Source organism: Pelobates fuscus, chromosome 11, assembly GCF_036172605.1.
Source record: "Pelobates fuscus isolate aPelFus1 chromosome 11, aPelFus1.pri, whole genome shotgun sequence".
Classification (NCBI taxonomy): domain Eukaryota; kingdom Metazoa; phylum Chordata; class Amphibia; order Anura; family Pelobatidae; genus Pelobates; species Pelobates fuscus.
The window spans coordinates 100,671,464-100,692,656 of NC_086327.1; the positions used below are offsets into that span (position 1 = coordinate 100,671,464).

Genomic DNA, 21,193 nt, shown 5'->3' on the forward strand with positions numbered 1-21,193 from the left:
CATCAAGGAGCTGATCTTTGAACATGGTCCACACCCTCGGAGGTCACCAATAGATGACCTCAGCAGCGTCTGGCAAGATACCCCCGGGATAGATTATGATGCCGAAAGCAGCAACATGTGCAGGCTCCAGTGTTGGCTGCAACCATTTCAGACTCCGTTATTGCCTGTGAGCAATCCTACCAATGTGGGAATAGGCAGTTCTCACACTTTCACCCTTTTTCTTTGTTTTTCTTCTTTAATTGGTTATCTAAGTTTTTTTTTACTTTTATACCCATTCTCATTAAGCAAGCGAGGCCTATCTCCAAACATCCAGTGGCATTTTCAGACATTAGCAGTGTTAAGCTATGTTAAGGTGTGCAGTTATTTATGTTTGAATTTTAACCAACACACGTTTCTGTTAATATAGGTAAACGATCCTTACAATGTGCTCTTTGCATTTCATCTCAGTATAACTTGAAAATGTGCAGCATACTATATATGTGATACCCCTACAGATAATTTGGCCTTTATTCTTCTTTGTATATTAGCCAGATTGTTTTGGCTTAATACTCTGAAAATGTCTGTGACTGTGCACTGCACAAAATAAAAAATATTATAATTGTATTTATTTTGAATTCCCAGCTCACCTTATTGAATAACCCTTTTTAGAAACATAAACTGTGCATTGCTTACTTATCTTGTAGTGAGTTGCTAAGAGATTTGTTGTTTTCTTCACCAGTACTGAATCTAGTAATATGTGGCATACACAAACCACAGTCAAATGTTGATTATCATACTAATAAATATGATCAACATTTGCAAGTGCACAAATGCTCTTTATTGAGAGAGGTATATAACAATAGTTAACAGAAGTGCAGTGAAAGTGATAATCTTTAACAGATTGGATAAACAGCTCTACGTATAAACAAAATGAAGATCTCTTTAAATAATTGACCAATTCTTTGCCATGAACTTCTTTGTAATTTAGCAATCTCTGGTTTGTCCTGCAACTCCTTTCCAGCGCTGGGGAGGCCACGATGAACTGACAGACACAAGTTGTTCAAAGTGACTTATCCAAAAATGTTTATTGCATATCCCAAATATATAGTTATTTTTTTGTTTTTTAACAGGGCGTGCTTTTATTCTTTATCTAACCAGATAGTTACACATGGTCTTAATGTATAGAGAAGGTAGAAAAAGGGGGGTGATTAGTTTGGACTTTTACTGCTGTTACTAGGCAGATCAGCATTAAGGGTGTGATGTGGGTAGGGGGGAGGAAAGAATGTATAAAGTCCAAACTTTTAAACAACCAACACCCCCTATACATTGAACAGAACTTGGCTTGCTAGTCTAGACACTTATTCACCAACATGTTAAAAATCAAAGAGCATATAAAATAATCACATTCCATCACATATTAATTTAATCAATTAAGATTTGTAAATGTAAAATGTTCTTTATTATAAAATAGAACTATATTGAAAGTGATCATTTGAAATACAAAGTATAAACAACAGTCTGTATCACAATATTACACGTAAGCTTAATTAATATTTCAAAGACACAAAAAAACAGGTAGAATCAAGAAAGTATCAAAAAGTGTGTAGCTCACTTAAAGGATTACTCCAAGCATCACCGATCATCATTACATCCTGCTGTAATGGAAATGATGCCCAAATTACCGTGGCCTGGCTCCTCAGTAAAGGGGTAAACTGTTTAGCAACAGTATGCTCCCTGTTGGTCCAGTGACATGTTTCCAGAGTCTGCAGAGCTGCAGAACTCAGAAGCCGCAACGGACTCCTGCTTAGCCATGCCCCCTCTTCAGACAATGTGTTCCAAGACTGGCTTTTAGAATCTCGGTAAATACTGAGCTACCGAGAGCAACATGAGCTGCAGGGAGTCAGAGAGCCTGCGCCAGAGGCTAGCCAGGGAGATGCATTGTGAGTATTACTGCTACGAGTATGTGTATCTGGCTGTCTATACATCTGTCTTTTTTCCTTTCATGCTTTTTTTCCCTACATCTAAGTGCTTGCCAATCTTTTCCCTGGTACATTCAATTCTTGAGCTTTCTGCTACTATTACCCGATTTCCTTTAAAGAGATAAATTAGGTGAAATCCAATCCCTGCATTGTGCCTGCTCTCTGTATTACACACTCTAGGTTGCATTCTTTAGTCTAGTTTAGGGCTCTGGAGGAGGAGAATTCTGTGATTGTGATAGGATCCTAGTGTAGTTCTCTTTTTACCCCATATTGAAGGGACAGTTATTAAAGACTAAACTTTAAAACACAGAGCCTGACAGCGTTAACTTGTTTAATCTTGTTTGTAGTTTGCCCTACCATAATTACTGTGTATTAAAGAGACACCATTGGCACCCAGACCACTTCAACTTATGGAAGTGGCCTGGATTCATTGTCACTGTCCTCTTAACCCTGCATATTTAGAGGAACTGCAATGTTTATATTGCATGGTTAAGGCTGCCCCTACTGGCTTTATCCCAGACAGCCATTAGAGGTGATTCCTGCAGATTAACTCCATTAAACAACGCTGGATGTCACGCCTTGTATGATGACATCCAGCTTCTTGAAAAATCACATTTGAAAGCATTGATTTCCTTTGTAAAAAACCTAATGCACTGCATGATCGGATGACATGGGTGGTGGAGCAGCCCGACCAGGTAATCATGTTTTTTTAACCCATTTTGCCAGTGGGGTAGGGTGACAGCAGCAGAAGGACACTATAGTGTTAAAAATACAGTTTTCTACTCCTAAAACTATAGTGTTCCTTTAACCCTTTGCAGCATGGTAGTAGTGCAATGTATATTATTATTATTTATATAGCGCCATCAGATTCGGTAGTGCTGTACAATGGGTGGACTAACAGACATGTAATTATAACCAGACAAGTGGACGTAGAGGGATAGAGAGGTGGAAGGCCCTGCTCAATAAGCTTACATTCTAGAGGTAGTGATATAGTCCAGTTATATAACAAGAACCAAAGAAACCTATGTCAAGAAAAGAAAACTGATATTTTGTTTGATGTTAATGAAAAAGTAGCATTTATGAAGAATCAAAATGAGGCCTAGCATCTCAGGAAGTAATCTAGTTTGCAGAAGGCGTTTGTGCACGGGGCTATATGAGTTGCATAGCTGTAGAGCAGTAATATACCAACTTTGATAGTGCTTTAATAATGAGAAGCATTAGTTTGCTTTGATTAGCTCAAAAATGGAAAATGGTCTAAGCCGAAGTGGAAACTGCAGACTGGCAGCAGAGGAGCTGCTAGTCTGCAAAAAAAAAAAACAAATAGAAACTTGTATTTATGTTTAAAATTTCACAAAACTACGTAGGCATCTGAAAAGTTGTGATGAAAAGGTAATGTCATATCTTCCCTAGAAGATATTCTTTGATATCAATACATTATTCATCTGTGGTTAAGGTAGTAGGATCAGGAGTCATGTAATTTCCAGAGTTTATCACCGATGAGGCTTGATAAATTATTACTGTCTAAAATAAAATATAAAAGAAATTCTATTTTAGTGGCAACATAGTATATAATTCATTATTTTAAAGCATTACATTTTGAATATTCTAAAGCAATTAATAATGATATAAAATCAACTAACATGTTCCACATTCTGCAAGAATGATTTATGTAAATATATTAACATTTTGAATCTACGGAAATAATTCACATTTAACAGGACTTTCTAAACAGCCTAATCACTGCGACTTAATGCAATGGATATGTAGGCAACAATTTGGTGGTTCATTGTCAAACCACATGGAAGCATTTTTTTTTTTCCAGTATCCAGGCTTCTCCCTGGCACCCAGAGACCTCCTCTTCGTTGGCTGCATTGATAATGTGAAATTTTAAAATTCAGCTTTATTAATGTCAGTTTCAGCTGACACTCTGTGTTTTGGTACCACCTCCAAACTGTAAGTTTTTGTGTGACTCAGCACACATCTCTCCACCCATGTGTATCTCTTTACCCTCCTACACCTTTGGATCTCTTACCCCTATTACTCTTCTGTGTCTCCTATCCCTCCTTTGTCCCTTTTATTCCCCTTTTGTGTACCTCACCCCCTTATTCCTATTCTTCTTTTCTGTTTATTATCTCCTTCGTGTTTCTTATTCTCATATTTTCTATATATCTTACTCACCCTTTACAGTACTGTAGAGTGGCCTTGCAGACTGTAGTAGAGGAATTTCTTTATCATCTATCTGGTTTGATAGAAGTTGCTTGTTCGTGCTGTTAGCATCATATCTCTACAACCTCCATCTTTCTTGGATTGGGTAGAGGATAAAGAAGACCTTCTACACTGATGTCCGCAAGGCTATGTCGCAAAGAGTAATAGATGAGGGGGGATCTCTGTTTATTCCCTCCCATTAGTCATACAGAGCAGATTGCCCCTTGCACCCAGGTTAGTACATAACTAACTAATCTAGATTAGTTTTGAGAATCACTGTGCTAGGCTATAGCCGTAGACTAACCCCACCTGTACCTTGACGGAAGGGCTAAAGCACACTAACCTCTGAATTTTAAAGAAGCTCCTACTCTCTTTGGACCCTTCAAGGGTTCAATGTACCAGGTAGGTAACAGTAACAAGTTTATTAAGTGTGAATTATTAGGCATTCAAAGTGTATTTAAAATAAACATAAAAATAAAGGCATAATTATCTGAGCTATTGCCATGGCTTGGATATTTTAGCCTGTGTTTTGCAATTTGATTTTTAACTTTATGATTAGTGAACAAATCTGGCCTATCTGTAATGGAACAAGACCTGTTAAAGACACACTACTAAACGAATGTTTCAAGGACCAAAAGAATGACATTACAACCTTAATCAAGACCACAAATGTAATCTTCTTTAATTCTGTTTGAAAAATACTACAAATACACATTTAAATGCCCTCCCTTTAAAGGAAAACTTCAACCACTATTACCACTATGGCCTGCTGTACTGGTTATGGTGCCCTACCAGAGTATGTAGTCAATCAGTATAGGAGCAGTTTGACAACTTACCCAGGCCTTAATGGGTGCCCATCACAGCCTCCCTCCCAAGTGCTCCTTTGAGCTAAGCTCTTTTGTGCATAGCCATGCTTGTTAGCTTAGTGTTGAATTCATCAGCTTAACACTGTCAGTCAATGAGTGTGACCCTCATTAGCTGAATGCATCAGCTCAGTGCTGTCAGCCAATCAGTGTGACCCTCATTAGCTGAATGCATCAGCTAAGTTCTGTCAACCAATCAGTGTGGCCTTGCATGGTTGAGCGTAAGTCACGGGCAGAAGCTTCCAGCAGCAGAAGAAGTGGCGTCAGGTGCTTGATGGGAGCAAGGAAACTTGTCAAAAAAGTCTTAAACAGTCTGAGTGCACCAATTCACTTATGTCACCATAATTATTATTATTGTGCTTGAAGTGTTCCTTTAATGATTTATTTTTCATTTGTCGTTGGAAATGCATGATTATTTTAAAATAACTCCAATCTTTCCCCACCCTGTAAAAACATTTTAAATTCAGTGTGAAATTTAGAGATGCAAGGGTAGAAAATTAGGGGGTTCATTAAAAAGTAATATGAAACTGAATTGCAAAATACAAGCTAAAATAGTTAAATAATTCTCCAATTTAGATATTTATAATAATACATACATTTTGCAAATTAATCACTTTTTGTCATTTAATCACTAAAACGCATACATGCGCATGTTCAACACATCATGAGTTGGCGAAATCACTGAAATGATGAAGGGTAGCAGAGGTAATTTTCTTTCACTTACCACCGCTGCGTTAGTCATCCTAGTAACACTGCAGTAGAATTTACTGAGTAACTAGTAACTGTCACCACTAGTTAACATGGTTCACTTCGGCTTTAAATATAATTTGTGTAACATCACATTCTAGTACGCATATTTGTAAGACTTACAAGATGAGAAAAATTGTTTTGTTTTCTTTCTCCTGAATAATTTATTTCAGCATATCTTTATACATTTAACTTACCGTTTCATTATATGATGTCCGGCACACAGTTTTACATCCAAAAACAGATGTGGATATTGTGATACAAAGCTGCGTTACTGTCATTATGAAAAGCAATGCCAGCATTCCCTCAACAACAGGCTGCAATGAGAAAAATGTTTAGAAATTAAAAATGACTCCAATCTTGACTCACCCTGTAAATACATTTTAGACAATAGACAGAGACAAAAAGAGCATCTATTTTGCCCACTTTAACCATTTCAGGACAAATGTTTTTCTGAGACTGTGTTTTGATGGACAAGGATTTTTAGCACTTTTGATTTGTTCCACCTTTATTTAACACTTTTATTTTACTGTAAGTGTACCTGTACCTACTATATCTTGTTTATAAAGGATGGATAGGGCTTTCATTTTATACTAAACAACATTAAAGGGACACTATAGTCACCGGAACCACTATAGCTCAATGTAGTTGTTCTGGTGTCTATAGCATCTCCTTGTGTCTTCAGAGAAAAGGCAGTGTTTACATTGCTGCCTATGAACACCTCAAGTGGCAGTCACTCAGACAGCTACTAGAAGTGCTTCCTGCATTTAGTGGCTGAACATTCCCCATAGAGATGCATTGATTCAACGCGTCACTATGAGGACATGCCGCTTGGCCCAGCACAGTGTTTTGCAGCGCCTGCGCAATAGCCTGCCAAGCATTGGACTGGCTGAGACCATCAAGTCATGAGAAAAAGGCGAGTAAACGCTGGGGCTAGGGGCCAAAACAGCCATACCAGGACTATAGTGTCAGGAATACGTGTATATATTGACATATGTGTATTCTTGACATTATAGTGTTCCTTTGAAGGATTACTAAAACAAAAACAAAAAAGTTTGAATAAAACAGTTTTTGGTTTGAGTAACCTTTGTTGTCATGCCCCCCTCAGACTAGCCCCCAAAGCAACAACTAGATTACGATCCCACAATGAGGACAAGCTCTTCCTGCTGCTTCAACCTCCTTTTTTTAACGTTACTTCCCCTCACTGCAGGGGGATGGATGTCCTGTAGGATGGGCTGAGGGAAGGACTTGGGTGGCACAAAAAGCTAAATGCCAAATATGTACAGCTATACCTTAGAGAAAAATAATGTGTAAAACATACAATTTTTAGAAATTGGAACAACTGATTGGCTTAGAACATCAGCTGATGGCCCTAAGCCAATTAGCGGTGCCCTTCCACATGGCAGACAGAGACTTCTGTTTTGAAGATTTTCAGAAAGCTGAGCAAAGTAACACTGGGGAAGAGACTTTGGGGTTGGAACATTCAAGAACGTTATCACCTGTAAAGGTAAGCCAATACCATCGACCTATGTGCCCCATAACAACTTAATATTTTGCTATAGTTGTTATGGTGCCATGAGGGTCCCCAAAAAAACAAACAAACAACTGAAAGTGATAGAATAAGAGAAATTACTTGACCAGTTGTGCCACCTTTGCTATGCTTCTACGTCCTTCCTCTTCGTCCCCCTGGGCCATGTGATCGCGAGGTCCTTGCGAGGACCACGCGATCACATGGTATGTATAGCCATCCAAGGTATTGCCAGCAGGGGGAGTGCCTGTAATGACAGGTACTCCTCCTGCTGTCTGGAAAAATAAAAACAGTGTAAAACAGTGTAAAAATAAATAATATATACTTAGATCATATATATTTATTATATATATATATGATCTAAGAATATATATACACAAATACACATACACTGTCTAAGTGTGTTTCAATATTAATATATACATAATTATATATATATATATTAATATCAAAATACACGTACAATGATATTGATTAAATATATACATATAATTTTCATTATATATATTTATATATAATAAAGAATAAATAAATATGTAAATACGTTAAAAAATAAAATTCAAAAAATAATAATAAATAAATAAAAAAATATATATACGTATATATATATATACATATATATACATATGTGTAATTTTGTTCTAACTGTATTTTAAAATTTATATATATATATATATATCAAAATACATGTAGAACGAAATAATATATATATCTATATACATAAGTATATACGTATATATCACTATATATATACCTATATATAAATAAAATTAATTAAAAAAATTATACTGTTGGAAGAAAAAGTATGTGAACCCTTTGGAATGATATGGATTTCTGCACAAATTGGTCATAAAATGTGATCTGATCATCATCTAAGTCACAACAATAGACAATCACAGTCTGCTTAAACTAATAACACACAAAGAATGAAATGTTGCCATGTTTTTATTGAACACACCATGTAAACATTCACAGTGCAGGTGGAAAAAGTATGTGAACCCCTAGAATAATGACATCTCCAAGAGCTAATTGGAGTGAGATGTCAGCCACTGGAGTCCAATCAATGAGATGAGATCGGAGGTGTTGGTTACAGCTGCCCTGCCCTATAAAAAACACACACCAGTTCTGGGTTTGCTTTTCACAAAAAGCATTGCTTGATGTGAATGATGCCTCGCACAAAAGAGCTCTCAGAAGACCTACGATTAAGAATTGTTGACTTGCATAAAGCTGGAAAGGGTTTTAAAAGTATCTCCAAAAGCCTTGCTGTTCATCAGTCCATGGTAAGACAAATTGTCTATAAATGGAGAAAGTTCAGCACTGCTGCTACTCTCCCTAGGAGCGGCCGTCCTGTAAAGATGACTGCAAGAGCACAGCGCAAACTGCTCAATGCGGTGAAGAAAAATCCTAGAGTGTCAGCTAATGATTTACAAAAGTCACTGGCAAATGCTAACATCCCTGTTTGCGAATCAACAATACGTAAAAATGGATTTCATGGGAGGGTACCACAGAGGAAGCCACTGCTGTCCAAACAAAACATTGCTGCACATTTACAGTTTGCAAAAGAGCATCTGGATGTTCCACAACAGTACTGGCAAAATATTCTGTGGACAGATGAAAAAGAGGCACAGCACACCAACATCAAAACATTATCCCAACTGTGAAGTATGGTGGTGGGGGCATCATGGTTTGGGTCTGCTTTGCTAAGCCAGGGCCTGGACGGATTGCTATCATCGAAGGAAAAATGAATTCCCAAGTTTATCAAGACATTTTGCAGGAGAACTTAAGGCCATCTGTCTACCAGCTGAAGCTCAACAGAAGATGGATGTTGCAACAGGACAATGACCGAAAGCATAGAAGTAAATCAACAACAGAATGGCTTAAACAGAAGAAAATACACCTTCAGAAGTGGCCCAGTCAGAGTCCTGACCTCAACCCGATTGAGATGCTGTGGCATAACCTCAAGAAAGCGATTCACACCAGACATCCCAAGAATATTGCTGAACTGAAACAGTTCTGTAAAGAGGAATGGTCAAGAATTACTCCTAACCATTGTGCACGTCTGATCTGCAACTACAGGAAACATTTGGTTGAAGTTATTGCTGCCAAAGGAGGTTCAACCAGTTATTAAATCCAAGGGTTCACATACTTTTTCTACCTGCACTGTGAATGTTTACATGGTGTGTTCAATAAAAACATGGCAACATTTCATTATTTGTGTGTTATTAGTTTAAGCAGACTGTGATTGTTTATTGTTGTGACTTAGATGATGATCAGATCACATTTTATGACCAATTTGTGCAGAAATCCATATCATTCCAAAGGATTCACATACTTTTTCTTGCAACTGTATACACACACACATATATATATATATATATATATATATATACATATACACACACACACGTATATATAATAATTCTACGCATATATTTATGTAATAATTTTACATAATTAGGTAATTTTATTAATTACAATTTGCAGGACCTGCCTGACAACCCAGGCCGAAAGTTCAGGAAATTTAATTTGCTAGCACTATATTTAGCCCTGTAACTTTCCAAGACACCATAAAACCTGTACATGGGGGGTACTGTTTTACTCGGAAGACTTCGCTGAACACAAATATTAGTGTTTTAAAACAGTAAAATGTATTACAACGACGATATCGTCAGTGACATTTTTTGCATTTTTCACACACAAATGGCACTTACACTGACGATATAATTGTTGTGATACATTTTACTGTTTTGAAACACTAATATTTGTGTTCAGCGAAGTCTCCCGAGTATAACAGTACCCCACATGTACAGGTTTTATGGGTACTGTTTTACATGTGAGACATCACTGAATACAAATATGTGTATTTTATTGCAGTAAAAGCAAACAGTATTTTGACATTCACAGTTAAAATGTCACGTAGAACTAAGAACATTTTAAAAAAATCTTATTTTCTCCCATTTTTTTTTTTACATTTTATTCATATTAAATTATGTTCCCTACCTAAATATTTGATGTTAAATGAAAGCCCTGTTTCCCCTGAATAAAATGATTTATAATAAGTGTGGGTGCACCTAATATGAAAGAGGTGAATTACGGTTGGACAGACATATAGCACAAATGCCAGGTTTTGTTTACGTTTTGTTTTGATCACAACTTGTACATTTGGCTGCGGTCTTAAGGGGTTAAGTGCAATAATAGAGAGTTTATTTACCTTAGGGTTAAAATTGCCTTCACAGTGAACGGATGATTTATAATAAAAACAGGTATGAATACTTGATCTGTACCAGTGAATAGCCACTCCAAATAAAAACAGTATAATTGCAATACATGCAGTAATTGAGCTTAAGATGTTCAAAACCAGGCTTGATCTCACCTGAAATGCAAGAAAATGAATGTGATTTATTTATAATTATGTTTAATTATTTGGTCTAGCATGCAGTAACCACTCTTAGTCCTTAACTAAAAAGTCATTCCCTGCGCTGCTCTACACTTCAAACTAGGAATAAACACATAGTACAATTAATGAAAATAGGCTCTCTTTTTTTTTGCATACCCCTCCAAATAAATAAAACAAATTAAAATCTTGACATGGTTGAATTCCTCCTATTAATATGTTTCTGTAATTAATAGTTTCTGTACTGCAATGAGCTCATTACTGACATACGTACAAAAAAAAAAAATCCCAAAGACCCCCAGAAAACTATAATGTGGATATTTTTCCTACCAACATTAACTGAATAACCAAGCAAGACTCTTACAGCCCTTACTATCCCACTAAATGTAAAGTAATGTGTGAGATAAGTGTCACGAAAAGGTAGGGACTGCTCAGTGGCTCCATCTAGTGGATGGTCAATTCTTTGGTTCTATATAAATGTTGCATGTGCTTATTTATTTTTCTTTCTTTCTTAATAAATGTTAAGCAAAGTTTTTTTTTTTTTAAAAAGGAACACACATTCTGCACTACGCAATCTAAGTTTGCATTCGTCTTTCCAAACACAAATTGGGAACTTGAATGGATAAAGTTAGTTCTAAACACTTTGCAACTCGGTGCACATTCACGAACGATTAGATACTTATTTCAGGGTGACCACAAAAAGCTGGCAAATGTGGCTGAACAATCTATTCCCATGTTTATCTCTGATCTATCTTGATTACACGTCATTCTACGTATGTACTTATTACTATATGTTGAGGTTTTGTTTGTTTTGGAATGGCCAGAAAGTACCTGTATTATTTCAGGCTGATGCATCTATGCATAAATGGCATGCTCCCTCTAAGTGCAAGATAAATATGTATTTAATAAAGATAACCACTGCAATAAATATAATTTAACCCAATATTTTGGTTTAGCTATTGCTGAAGGAACTCCTGAGACAGGGCAATAAATGGAATGTGGTAAGGGAAAATGGCACATTTTGGGAATTTACACCATTATATAAAAAAATAAAAAAAAAACCTAAAACGTTTTTGTTTTCCCCCATAAAATTGGTTTTCTTTGAGCTTTATAGCAGACATTGCTAGTGAGGAGAAGAAATAGAAACATTGTTTCAAATCTGTTCTTCTGTTTGTATGAACTCTCTATTCTAACTGCAAAGGACAGAGATTAGAACAATGATTGACAGGGAGCTACGATAGAGGTGCCCAATTGCAAGATAAAAAGTTCTGAATTTTTTAAATTTTAAAACATACATATTTTAAAAATACAGGGGTTAGTAAACATAATATTGAACACTTCGAACAGGTGACAGATCTCCCTTTAACGGTTTTCATTATATTTATCCCTAGTATTATGTGGTCTTACCTTCCCTAATGTTGGTTTCACTGCAGCACTAATTGATATTGATCCAGATATAATATACTGTAAATATAAAATCTGACATTAGCTTATGATTTATAAACAAACAGCATGGATAAGTTGTTGGATGTCAGCATAATCTGTTCCTTAAAAGGAACACTATAGCCACCAAAACAACTTCAGCTCAATGAAGCATTTTTATTTTTTAGATCATGCCTCTGAAGTTGTACTGCTCAATTCTCTATCATTTAGGAGTTGGATCACTTTTGTTTCTGTTAATGCAGCCCTAGCCACACCTACCCTGGCTGTGACTTACACAGCCGGCATGAAAAAAAAATAGTTTCACTTAGTAACTTATTTTTAAAAGTTTTTATCTCCTGATCTCAAAATTTAACTTTAATCACACACAGGAGGCTCCTGCATGGTCTAGCAAGCTATTAACAGAGCAGGAGAAAATAAATTCTAAATTAAACAGAATTTGCAATAAAGGAAGTGTAAACTTTAGATGACTTTTTACAGGAAGTGTTTAGGAAGGCTGTGCAAGTCACATGCAGGAAGGTGTGACTACAGCTGCATAAACAAAGTGATTTAACACATGAATGGCAGAGAATTGAGCAGTGAGCAAACAGGGACATGATATATACAACAAAACTGCTTCATTAAGCTAAATTTGTTGTATTGACTATGGTGTCCCTTTAACTACATACAGCAATGATGTGTTTACCAGAAAAGATACAATGAAATGTTCTATCCTTTTCATGTGTGTTCTTGGTTATAGATATAATTATCCATTTTAATAGTCCTCATTTAATCAAACGAAGAAAATGCTAAGCTGTTTATGTCAGGTACAGCACCTGCAATGCCAAAATCCGAACACTTCTATGGTCGGTGCACTAACCACCTGATCTCACCTGTGTAGTTTGGTTCGAAAAAACAAACGTATGTAATGCATGTCTCCTGACATACTGCCTAATGGATAATCTGAAAGGTTAAAATTACATTTAATAATTCCTCCATTGAGCAAAAAACAAAACAAAAAATGAAACAGTTTGATGGTGCTCTTACGGCATATGCATGGGCACTGCATGATGTATTTGAACCTGTCTCAATTTTTGTATGTATAATTAGGGTATGAAAATCTGAGGGGAAAATGTTTATATTTTTTTCAAACTACATTTTCATTTGCTGATAAACATACATAAATGTCTAAAATAAAACCAATCACTTATTAATCTAGCAAATTTTAAGACAAATTAAGTACGTTATCGGATGGCAAGTAAAAACAAGCTAAGAATCATATTTTAAAAGATACAGTCTATTAGGTAAAAGGACCATGTGGATCATTCTTTAGAACACAGATCATGTACAAATTCAAGGTAGGTTGAATAGCATATTAAAAGAGAAAGTGAAGGATCAAGGAAAATTGAGAGAAAAGGGAGGTTAGGAAAGAATAAAGGAAACATGGATCAGTAGAGAAGTATAACACAGCATGGATTCCACAAATATAGATACTGTAATTATTGAGATTAAGAGTCGCTTCATAGAAGAAGAAAAAACCTTCAACAGAAAATCTGGTCATACATGTACAAAAAAAAAGGTTAAAGTCTTAAATTGGTACACAGGGATGCATAATTTGGGGATTCTTAAGTACAATCCTTGGAAACCATATATGATTAGGTGCTTCCTTTATTTTAAGATCAAGTTCTCAGTGGATCAATGAACCGTTCACAAAAATTAAGGATGATGAGGACATTTATAGTTTTGCAGAATCTAGTTTAGACCGCAATCAAAAGTCTCACTATAATGGACTTCTTGTGCGTTGATGACATCTGGTCTATGTAGTGAAAATACCTTGTCACAGGAGTGTATGAAAGGGGATCCGAAAGGTCACCAAACATTTATATTTTTAATTTTGTTCCTTTTTTACACTTCTAATCTGTAATTATGTGTTGAAAACTGCTATCTGTACTTATTAACAAACAATATATTGGGTTCTTTCCAGAAATTGTATGCTTTGCATAGGGATATGTTAATGATGGCAACATGCTCAGAAGAAGAAGTTCTTATCACTATAGAGGAATATCTATCCAATGTAGTAGTAGATATTCAAGAACTGAGATTTAGTATCGGGCATAAAAATGCATTACATTTTCTTACCATTACTCCAGACCAAAAAGGTAAACCGCTGTAAAGGATCAGGAAATATTCCGGGGCAAAACAAAAAATAATGCCAAAAATAATGAAAAATATTCCTGAAAATACCTGAGTCACCTGTATGGGAAATAATATAGACAAAATATATATTCACAAAATGCATTTAATATATATTTAAAAAAACAACAACAACCACATACCTCTTAAACATTTTATATTGTATAAGGACAATTGTGAATTAATAGAAGCACTGAAAAAAACAACACATGTATTAGTCGCACCTTTTTCTTTCATGGATGCTTACAATTACATTATGGATCCATAGCAGTATCCTATAGGGTCATTGATCTAAGAGGTGGGGCACACTTGTCCATACCAGTTGGTGCGCATAAGGACATAGATGAGGTCAGAGGCGTAACTAGAAACCACATGGCCCCAGCGCGAAAACTGCCTTGGCCCCCTATACATCTCTCTCCCGTCCCTCCCCCTCTCAGCCCGTCTATGTGTCACACTCCCAACCCTCAATGTGTCTAATTCATACAAACACACACTGACATTCATGCAGATACACACCATATAACACATGCAGATACACACACAGACACACATGCAGATACACAGACAAACAGAATTACACACTTTGAAATACACAGAATGACACTCCTTTAGATACAAACACTGACACAAATACAGATATACAGACACACACACTGACACACATGCGGATACACAGACACATGCAGACAGATACACAAACACTTAAGGACAAACATTAAAATACACAGAGTGACACTCATACAGATTCAAACAGTGACACACATACACATACACATACATAGCACACATTGACATACAGATACACAGACATACAGATACACATGCAGACACACACATACAGAGACAAACACACGCATACAGAGACAATCACACACACATACAGAGACACACACACACATAAATAGAGAGATACACACATACAGAGACACACACCCATACATCCAGAGAGAGACACACGCACAGACATACAGAAGCAAGAAAGAGGGCGTATCACTACTTATCATCTTTACGGCTAGGTAAGCAGGATACTCGATAAATAAATATAAAAATGCAGTTCAAACATAGGCCATGTAATTGATATAAACTGTTTGTTTTACCACGCTTGTTATAATGATCATGGCTTGTCCAGCCGACTTGTTACACCTTGCATATGAAAAATAAAGAATTAAAAAAAAAAAAAAAAAAAAAAAAAAAAAAGAAAGAGGGCGTATAACACGCCTAGTAGTTTATATATGAAAAAAATACATACATGTATCCTTGAATATTCCAATAAATCGTAACCTCGGAAAAGAATTAAGATAAAAAAATAATAGTGCAATACAGTAAAAAAAATGTAAACCAAATAATTAATAGCTATGTACAGTCCACTCACATTGGGATGAGCTATAACAGAGCTCTGCTGTGGAGCGCTTGGACGGTACAATCCCCGTCTTTGGATTCGTAGTAGTTGCCATGGATGTTTCCAGAGTGCAATGTGCGTAGTTGGTATAAAAGAAAGATAGCAGCAAAATGGTGAAGTAAGTACTAATATTATAATAGGTAATAAATAGTATTGTACTTACACTTTCCAGAGCATGTGACCTGCTCTAGTATAAACAGCTTAGGTGGTATAATCCCCACCAAGGATATACAGGATACCAGGAAATAAAAGTAGTAGATATAAAAAGTAACTTTAAAAGTATACTTTAATATAAACAAACAAAATAGTAGATAGTAAAATATAAAATATAAAATATAGTCCCACTTAACGCGTTTCGCCTGATAGACTTCTTCAGAAGTGTGGTATAATGTCCAAAAAGTCAGTTTATATATCCTTATTGATGAGAAAATAGTGTCCTGGTGTGATTACTTCCTGGTTTCGGTTTCGTGCTGACACGCACACGTCATACCGGAAATGACGCGGCACCCGCGTCATACCGGAAGTGACGCGATGCTCGCGTCAGACCGGAAATGGCCGCGGCATTGATATTGAAAGAAAAGTGTGGTATCTGATGCCTTGGAACGCACGCATTACCAGTGGATGGTGTGCGTAGCGTTCCGAGCGTTCCCCGCCCCAATTTCCAATGTAGAGGGGTGTGGGCACATCGTAATCCAAATATGGCGCGGCGGCCATATTTGATAAGGGCAACGATCAGTATTCACAATAAATAAAACAGAATGATGAAATATATTAGAAATAGCAATGAGGGAATGATAGCAATTGCACAGATAATATTTGGATTACAATATTTGGATTACGATGTGCCCACACCCCTCTACATTGGAAATTGGGGCGGGGAACGGGGCGTTATGACGCGTGCGTGTCAGCACAAAACCGGAACCAGGAAGTAATCACACCAGGACACTATTTTCTCATCAATAAGGATATATAAACTGACTTTTTGGACATTATACCACACTTTTGAAGAAGCCTATCAGGCGAAACGCGTTAAGTGAGACTATATTTTATATTTTACTATCTACTATTTTGTTTGTTTATATTAAAGTATACTTTTAAAGTTACTTTTTATATCTACTACTTTTATTTCCTGGTATCCTGTATATCCTTGGTGGGGATTATACCACCTAAGCTGTTTATACTAGAGCAGGTCACATGCTCTGGAAAGTGTAAGTACAATACTATTTATTACCTATTATAATATTAGTACTTACTTCACCATATTGCTGCTATCTTTCTTTTATACCAACTACGCACATTGCACTCTGGAAACATCCGTGGCAACTACTACGAATCCAAAGACGGGGATTGTACCGTCCAAGCGCTCCACAGCAGAGCTCTGTTATAGCTCATCCCAATGTGAGTGGACTGTACATAGCTATTAATTATTTGGTTTACATTTTTTTTACTGTATCGCACTATTATTTTTTATCTTAATTCTTTTCCGAGGTTACGATTAATTGGAATATTCAAGGATACATGTATGTATTTTTTTCATATATAAACTACTAGGCGCGGTATGCACCCTCTTTCTTGCTTCTCTATTACTCACAAGGTTGGGGAATCCTTGTTTCTGTATACTGCTGCCTGATTACTATAGTGAGCGCCTATTATTTTCCTTTTTTCCACATACATACAGACACACACCCACCCACATACATACAGTAAGACACACACACAAACAATCACACATGCACAGTGGTTTAGTCACCATCCTTTTTCCAACCTTTTAGGTGCAGGAGAGTGACTTCCCTGAGGTCCAGTGGCTCAGGCTGATGGGAGTCAGAGTCCCCACTCTGTCTACCTCCTCTCTTCCTCCCATGCGGGCTCTGTGTAAACTGGGAGGAGTGACCAGGGCAGTCACTTCCTCCCAGCTCAGTCTGACCTCATCACAGATGGTCTGGTGACGCTGTTAAAACACCACAGCGCTGACCGAGTCCCTTGGAAATACTTCAGCAGTTCAACCGCGTGGCCCGGGGCTGCAACACATGGCCAGTTGGGCAACGCGGTCGCAGGGATCCATAGGCCGGCCGGGCCCGGTCGCAGCTGCGACCCCTGCGACTGCGGTAGTTTCGCCACTGGATGAGCTATTAGTCAAAGAGTTGTACAAGAAGTTTGTATATAACTCCTATAGTGAGGGGGGATTATCATCTAGACAACTATCTCACACCTACTCCTAACAGAACGTTTTTATAACAACGCGCTATACAAATCCCAAGTAATCATAACATAAATAGCATCCTTAAAATAACACCGTATAACACACTAGCCTCGACTAAAATATATAATAAAATATTATTAATATAATAATAATAATATTAATCTTGTTGAAATCGATCGAGCCTTTAATAATTATTATTCTAAACTCTATAATTTAGAATCTAAACCTGGAACAGCAATTATAGAGAATTATCTTCCTAAGACCTCTCTTCCTGTCCTTAAAATTCATCAAAAATATCAGCTTAATAGATCTATTACCAGAGAAGAGATAGGAAGGGCTATCTCTTATTTAAAAAAATATATATATAAGTCTCCAGGCCCCGATGGTTTTCCCAATTCTTTTTTTAAGATAAATGCTTCTAAGATCATAGTTTTTTTTTTTTTTTTTACTGTTTAACGGGATGTTTAACGGGATAATAGAGGGCAGGGAATTTCCTAAAGAGATGACACGAGTAAATATTATTCCTATATTAAAGCAGGGTAAGACTCAAACAGAGATCACCAATTACCCAGTATACTTAATTAATGTGGATATGAAGATATACGCGTCAGTGCTATCTGCTTGACTGAAAACTATTATAGGAGAATTAATCCATTTAGATCAGGTGGGTTGTGTTAAATGAATGCAACATATCTGTGAGGAATTGCTCAAAACTTTCCAAAAACAATTAAATAACTGTAAAAAAAAATAATGGAGGTTTCATGGTGGAGGCATTTAAATATAGCAGATGCATATTTAATACTCAAGTTATAGTATTGTTTTAGATCCTGTCCATTTAGAGTTTTTAAATGTTTTTAATTAGTTTCCAAGATAAATATCTGAATTCATCTGGGCAGGTAAGCAACCTAGGGTCTCAAAATATTCTTCACAAAAGCCATCCTATGGTTGGTATTTTGTTTCCAGGTGTTAAATTACATGAAGCAAGCATGATGTTGTATCTAAGGATATGGGTTAAGCCAAATACATTTGCTAATACTTGGTATGTTCTTGAACAAAAGAACTGCCCTTACTATAAATTATATACCGTATTTATCGGCGTATAACACGCACCGGCGTATAACACGCACCTCATTTTTAGAAGGAAATTCCAGGAAATTTCCCCCCCTCCCATAGTATTCCCCCCCTCATCCCATAGTGTCGTTCCCTCCCTTTCCATAGTATTCTCCCCCCCTACCATAGTATTCTCCACCCCGTCCCATAGTATTCTCCACCCCCTCCCATAGTGTTCCCCCCTCATCCCATAGTGTCCCCCCTCTCATCCCATAGTGTCCCCCCTCTCATCCCATAGTGTCCCCCCTCTCATCCCATAGTGTCCCCCCTTTCCACAGTATTCTCCTACCCTTTCCACAGTATTCTTCCCCCCTTTCCATAGTATTCTCCCCCCTCCCATAGTATTCTCCCCTCCCATAGTATTCTCCCCCCTTCCCCTCCCATAGTATTGTCCCCCCTTCCCCTCCCATAGTATTGTCCCCCCTTCCCCTCCCATAGTATTCTCCCCCCTTCCCCTCCCATAGTATTGTCCCCCCTTCCCCTCCCATAGTATTGTCCCCCCTTCCCCTCCCATAGTATTCTCCCCCCTTCCCCTCCCATGCACTTTCCCTTGTCCCATCATTACTTACCTGTCTTGAAGTGTGGGCTGGCTTCACAGCGCGCACCGCGGTACAGGAACATCAATTTCAGGTTCCGGTTTCCGGCAGGACTGAAAGGTAGTGTGCACACTTCCTTTCAGTCCCGCCGGAAACCGGAACCTGAAATTGAAGTTCCAGTACCGCGGTGCGCGCTGAACACCGGCCAGCGCTTCAAGACAGGTAAGTATATCGGCGTATAACACGCACCCACAATTTCCCCCCTATTTTCAGGGGAAAAAAGTGCGTGTTATACGCCGATAAATACGGTAATCTATTTTGGTCAGAACTTTTATGGACTGAAAAATGTATATTCCAAAATGGGAATCTCACTGATATGTTTATTACCCTGAAAACTTTAAAGAACAAATTACATATATGAGATAATTTTTCTAGAAAGGCCCCAATTGATATTCTGTAATATAATGATAGAAGTCAATATTTCAAATTGGAAACAACAGGTATTTTAAAGATCTCTGATCTTATTGATAATAAACAACCTATGCTTTTTCTCTAAATCTATACTTTTAATTCATCTTATTTCCAGGTCCATTAGTTTATTGGAAAACAGTGAACCCATAATTAAAGTTTCCCCTTTTATAAAATGAGAGAGAGATATTAACTTTTTTTTTCATACTCTGATTGGCATCAAGCCACTCTTTTGGTAAGGCACAGTACACACTGTACTGCTTTACTTGAATTACATTTACAAATTATATATAGGTGGTATATAATTCCTGTTAGACTCCATATAATCTCATATGGACAAATACTCATCTAGCTGTTGGAGATGTGAAGGAGCGTCAGGAACCATCTACTACATCTGGAGGGAATGTGAAAGTACGTGGTCAAAAAAAAAAAAAAAAATCATCTCTTTTCAACTTTTTTTTAAAAAAATTTTAAATGTTGGTTTTCCTTCTCAAAATAAGGCTTTGAAATATTTACTCACTCATATACTTCTTGCCATTATTGTAAAAAAAAAAACAACAACTCCCTTTATCTGGTGAGAAATAGTAGATCAAATAGATTTACAAATATAGAATTGAATGTAATTTTATATCATCAGTGGGTAATTTTGTCTCCTATTCTAATGTATGGTTATCCTGGACAAAATATATAAACATATTATTGTAAACATTTAATACATCTTTATATTCCCCAATTAGATTAGTCCTGTGCCGAACCTATATTATGATTTGTTTATTTTTATATATTTTTTTTATAGTTTTAGTTATATGTATTTTTTTTGTGTCTTATTCATTTTTATATCTACTTTATGTGTTTTTTTTGGGAAATATGTTGGTGGATAATGTATGAAAATTTGTATAAATGAAGTATAGAAAAAAACAAAAAAACAATCAAATACAATTTTTTTTCTTTTTAAATGGGGCTAAATTTTTTGGTATTTGGTACCTGAAGAAGTCCCTAAGGGAAAGAAAGGGACAGGATATATAAACGCAATTACATAATTAATCAATTAATTATAAAGCCCCCTCCTTCCCAGCTTCCCTAGTTAAGTAACAAAGTCTGAAAAACAGGAAAGCCAGAAGGGAGGAAGCGTGATGCTGTTTTAGAACATACCTAGCAAAAGAACTTTACGCT

The 21,193-nt window shown here is 36.7% G+C and overlaps 1 protein-coding gene across 1 annotated transcript in view; it reads right to left on the reverse strand.

The window, feature by feature from the left end:
* Positions 1 to 794: 794 nt before the first annotated feature.
* Positions 795 to 21,193, reverse strand: part of LOC134577950 (membrane-spanning 4-domains subfamily A member 4A-like) — a 70,794-nt gene continuing 50,395 nt past the window's right edge. The window contains exons 3-7 of the mRNA XM_063436898.1: positions 14,254 to 14,367; positions 12,103 to 12,159; positions 10,513 to 10,674; positions 5,971 to 6,090; positions 795 to 3,479 (exon numbers count right to left, since the gene is read on the reverse strand). Of these exons, the coding sequence (XP_063292968.1) occupies positions 3,393 to 3,479; positions 5,971 to 6,090; positions 10,513 to 10,674; positions 12,103 to 12,159; positions 14,254 to 14,367 (540 nt within the window). The 3' untranslated portion in view covers positions 795 to 3,392. The remainder of the gene's footprint in view (positions 3,480 to 5,970; positions 6,091 to 10,512; positions 10,675 to 12,102; positions 12,160 to 14,253; positions 14,368 to 21,193) is intronic.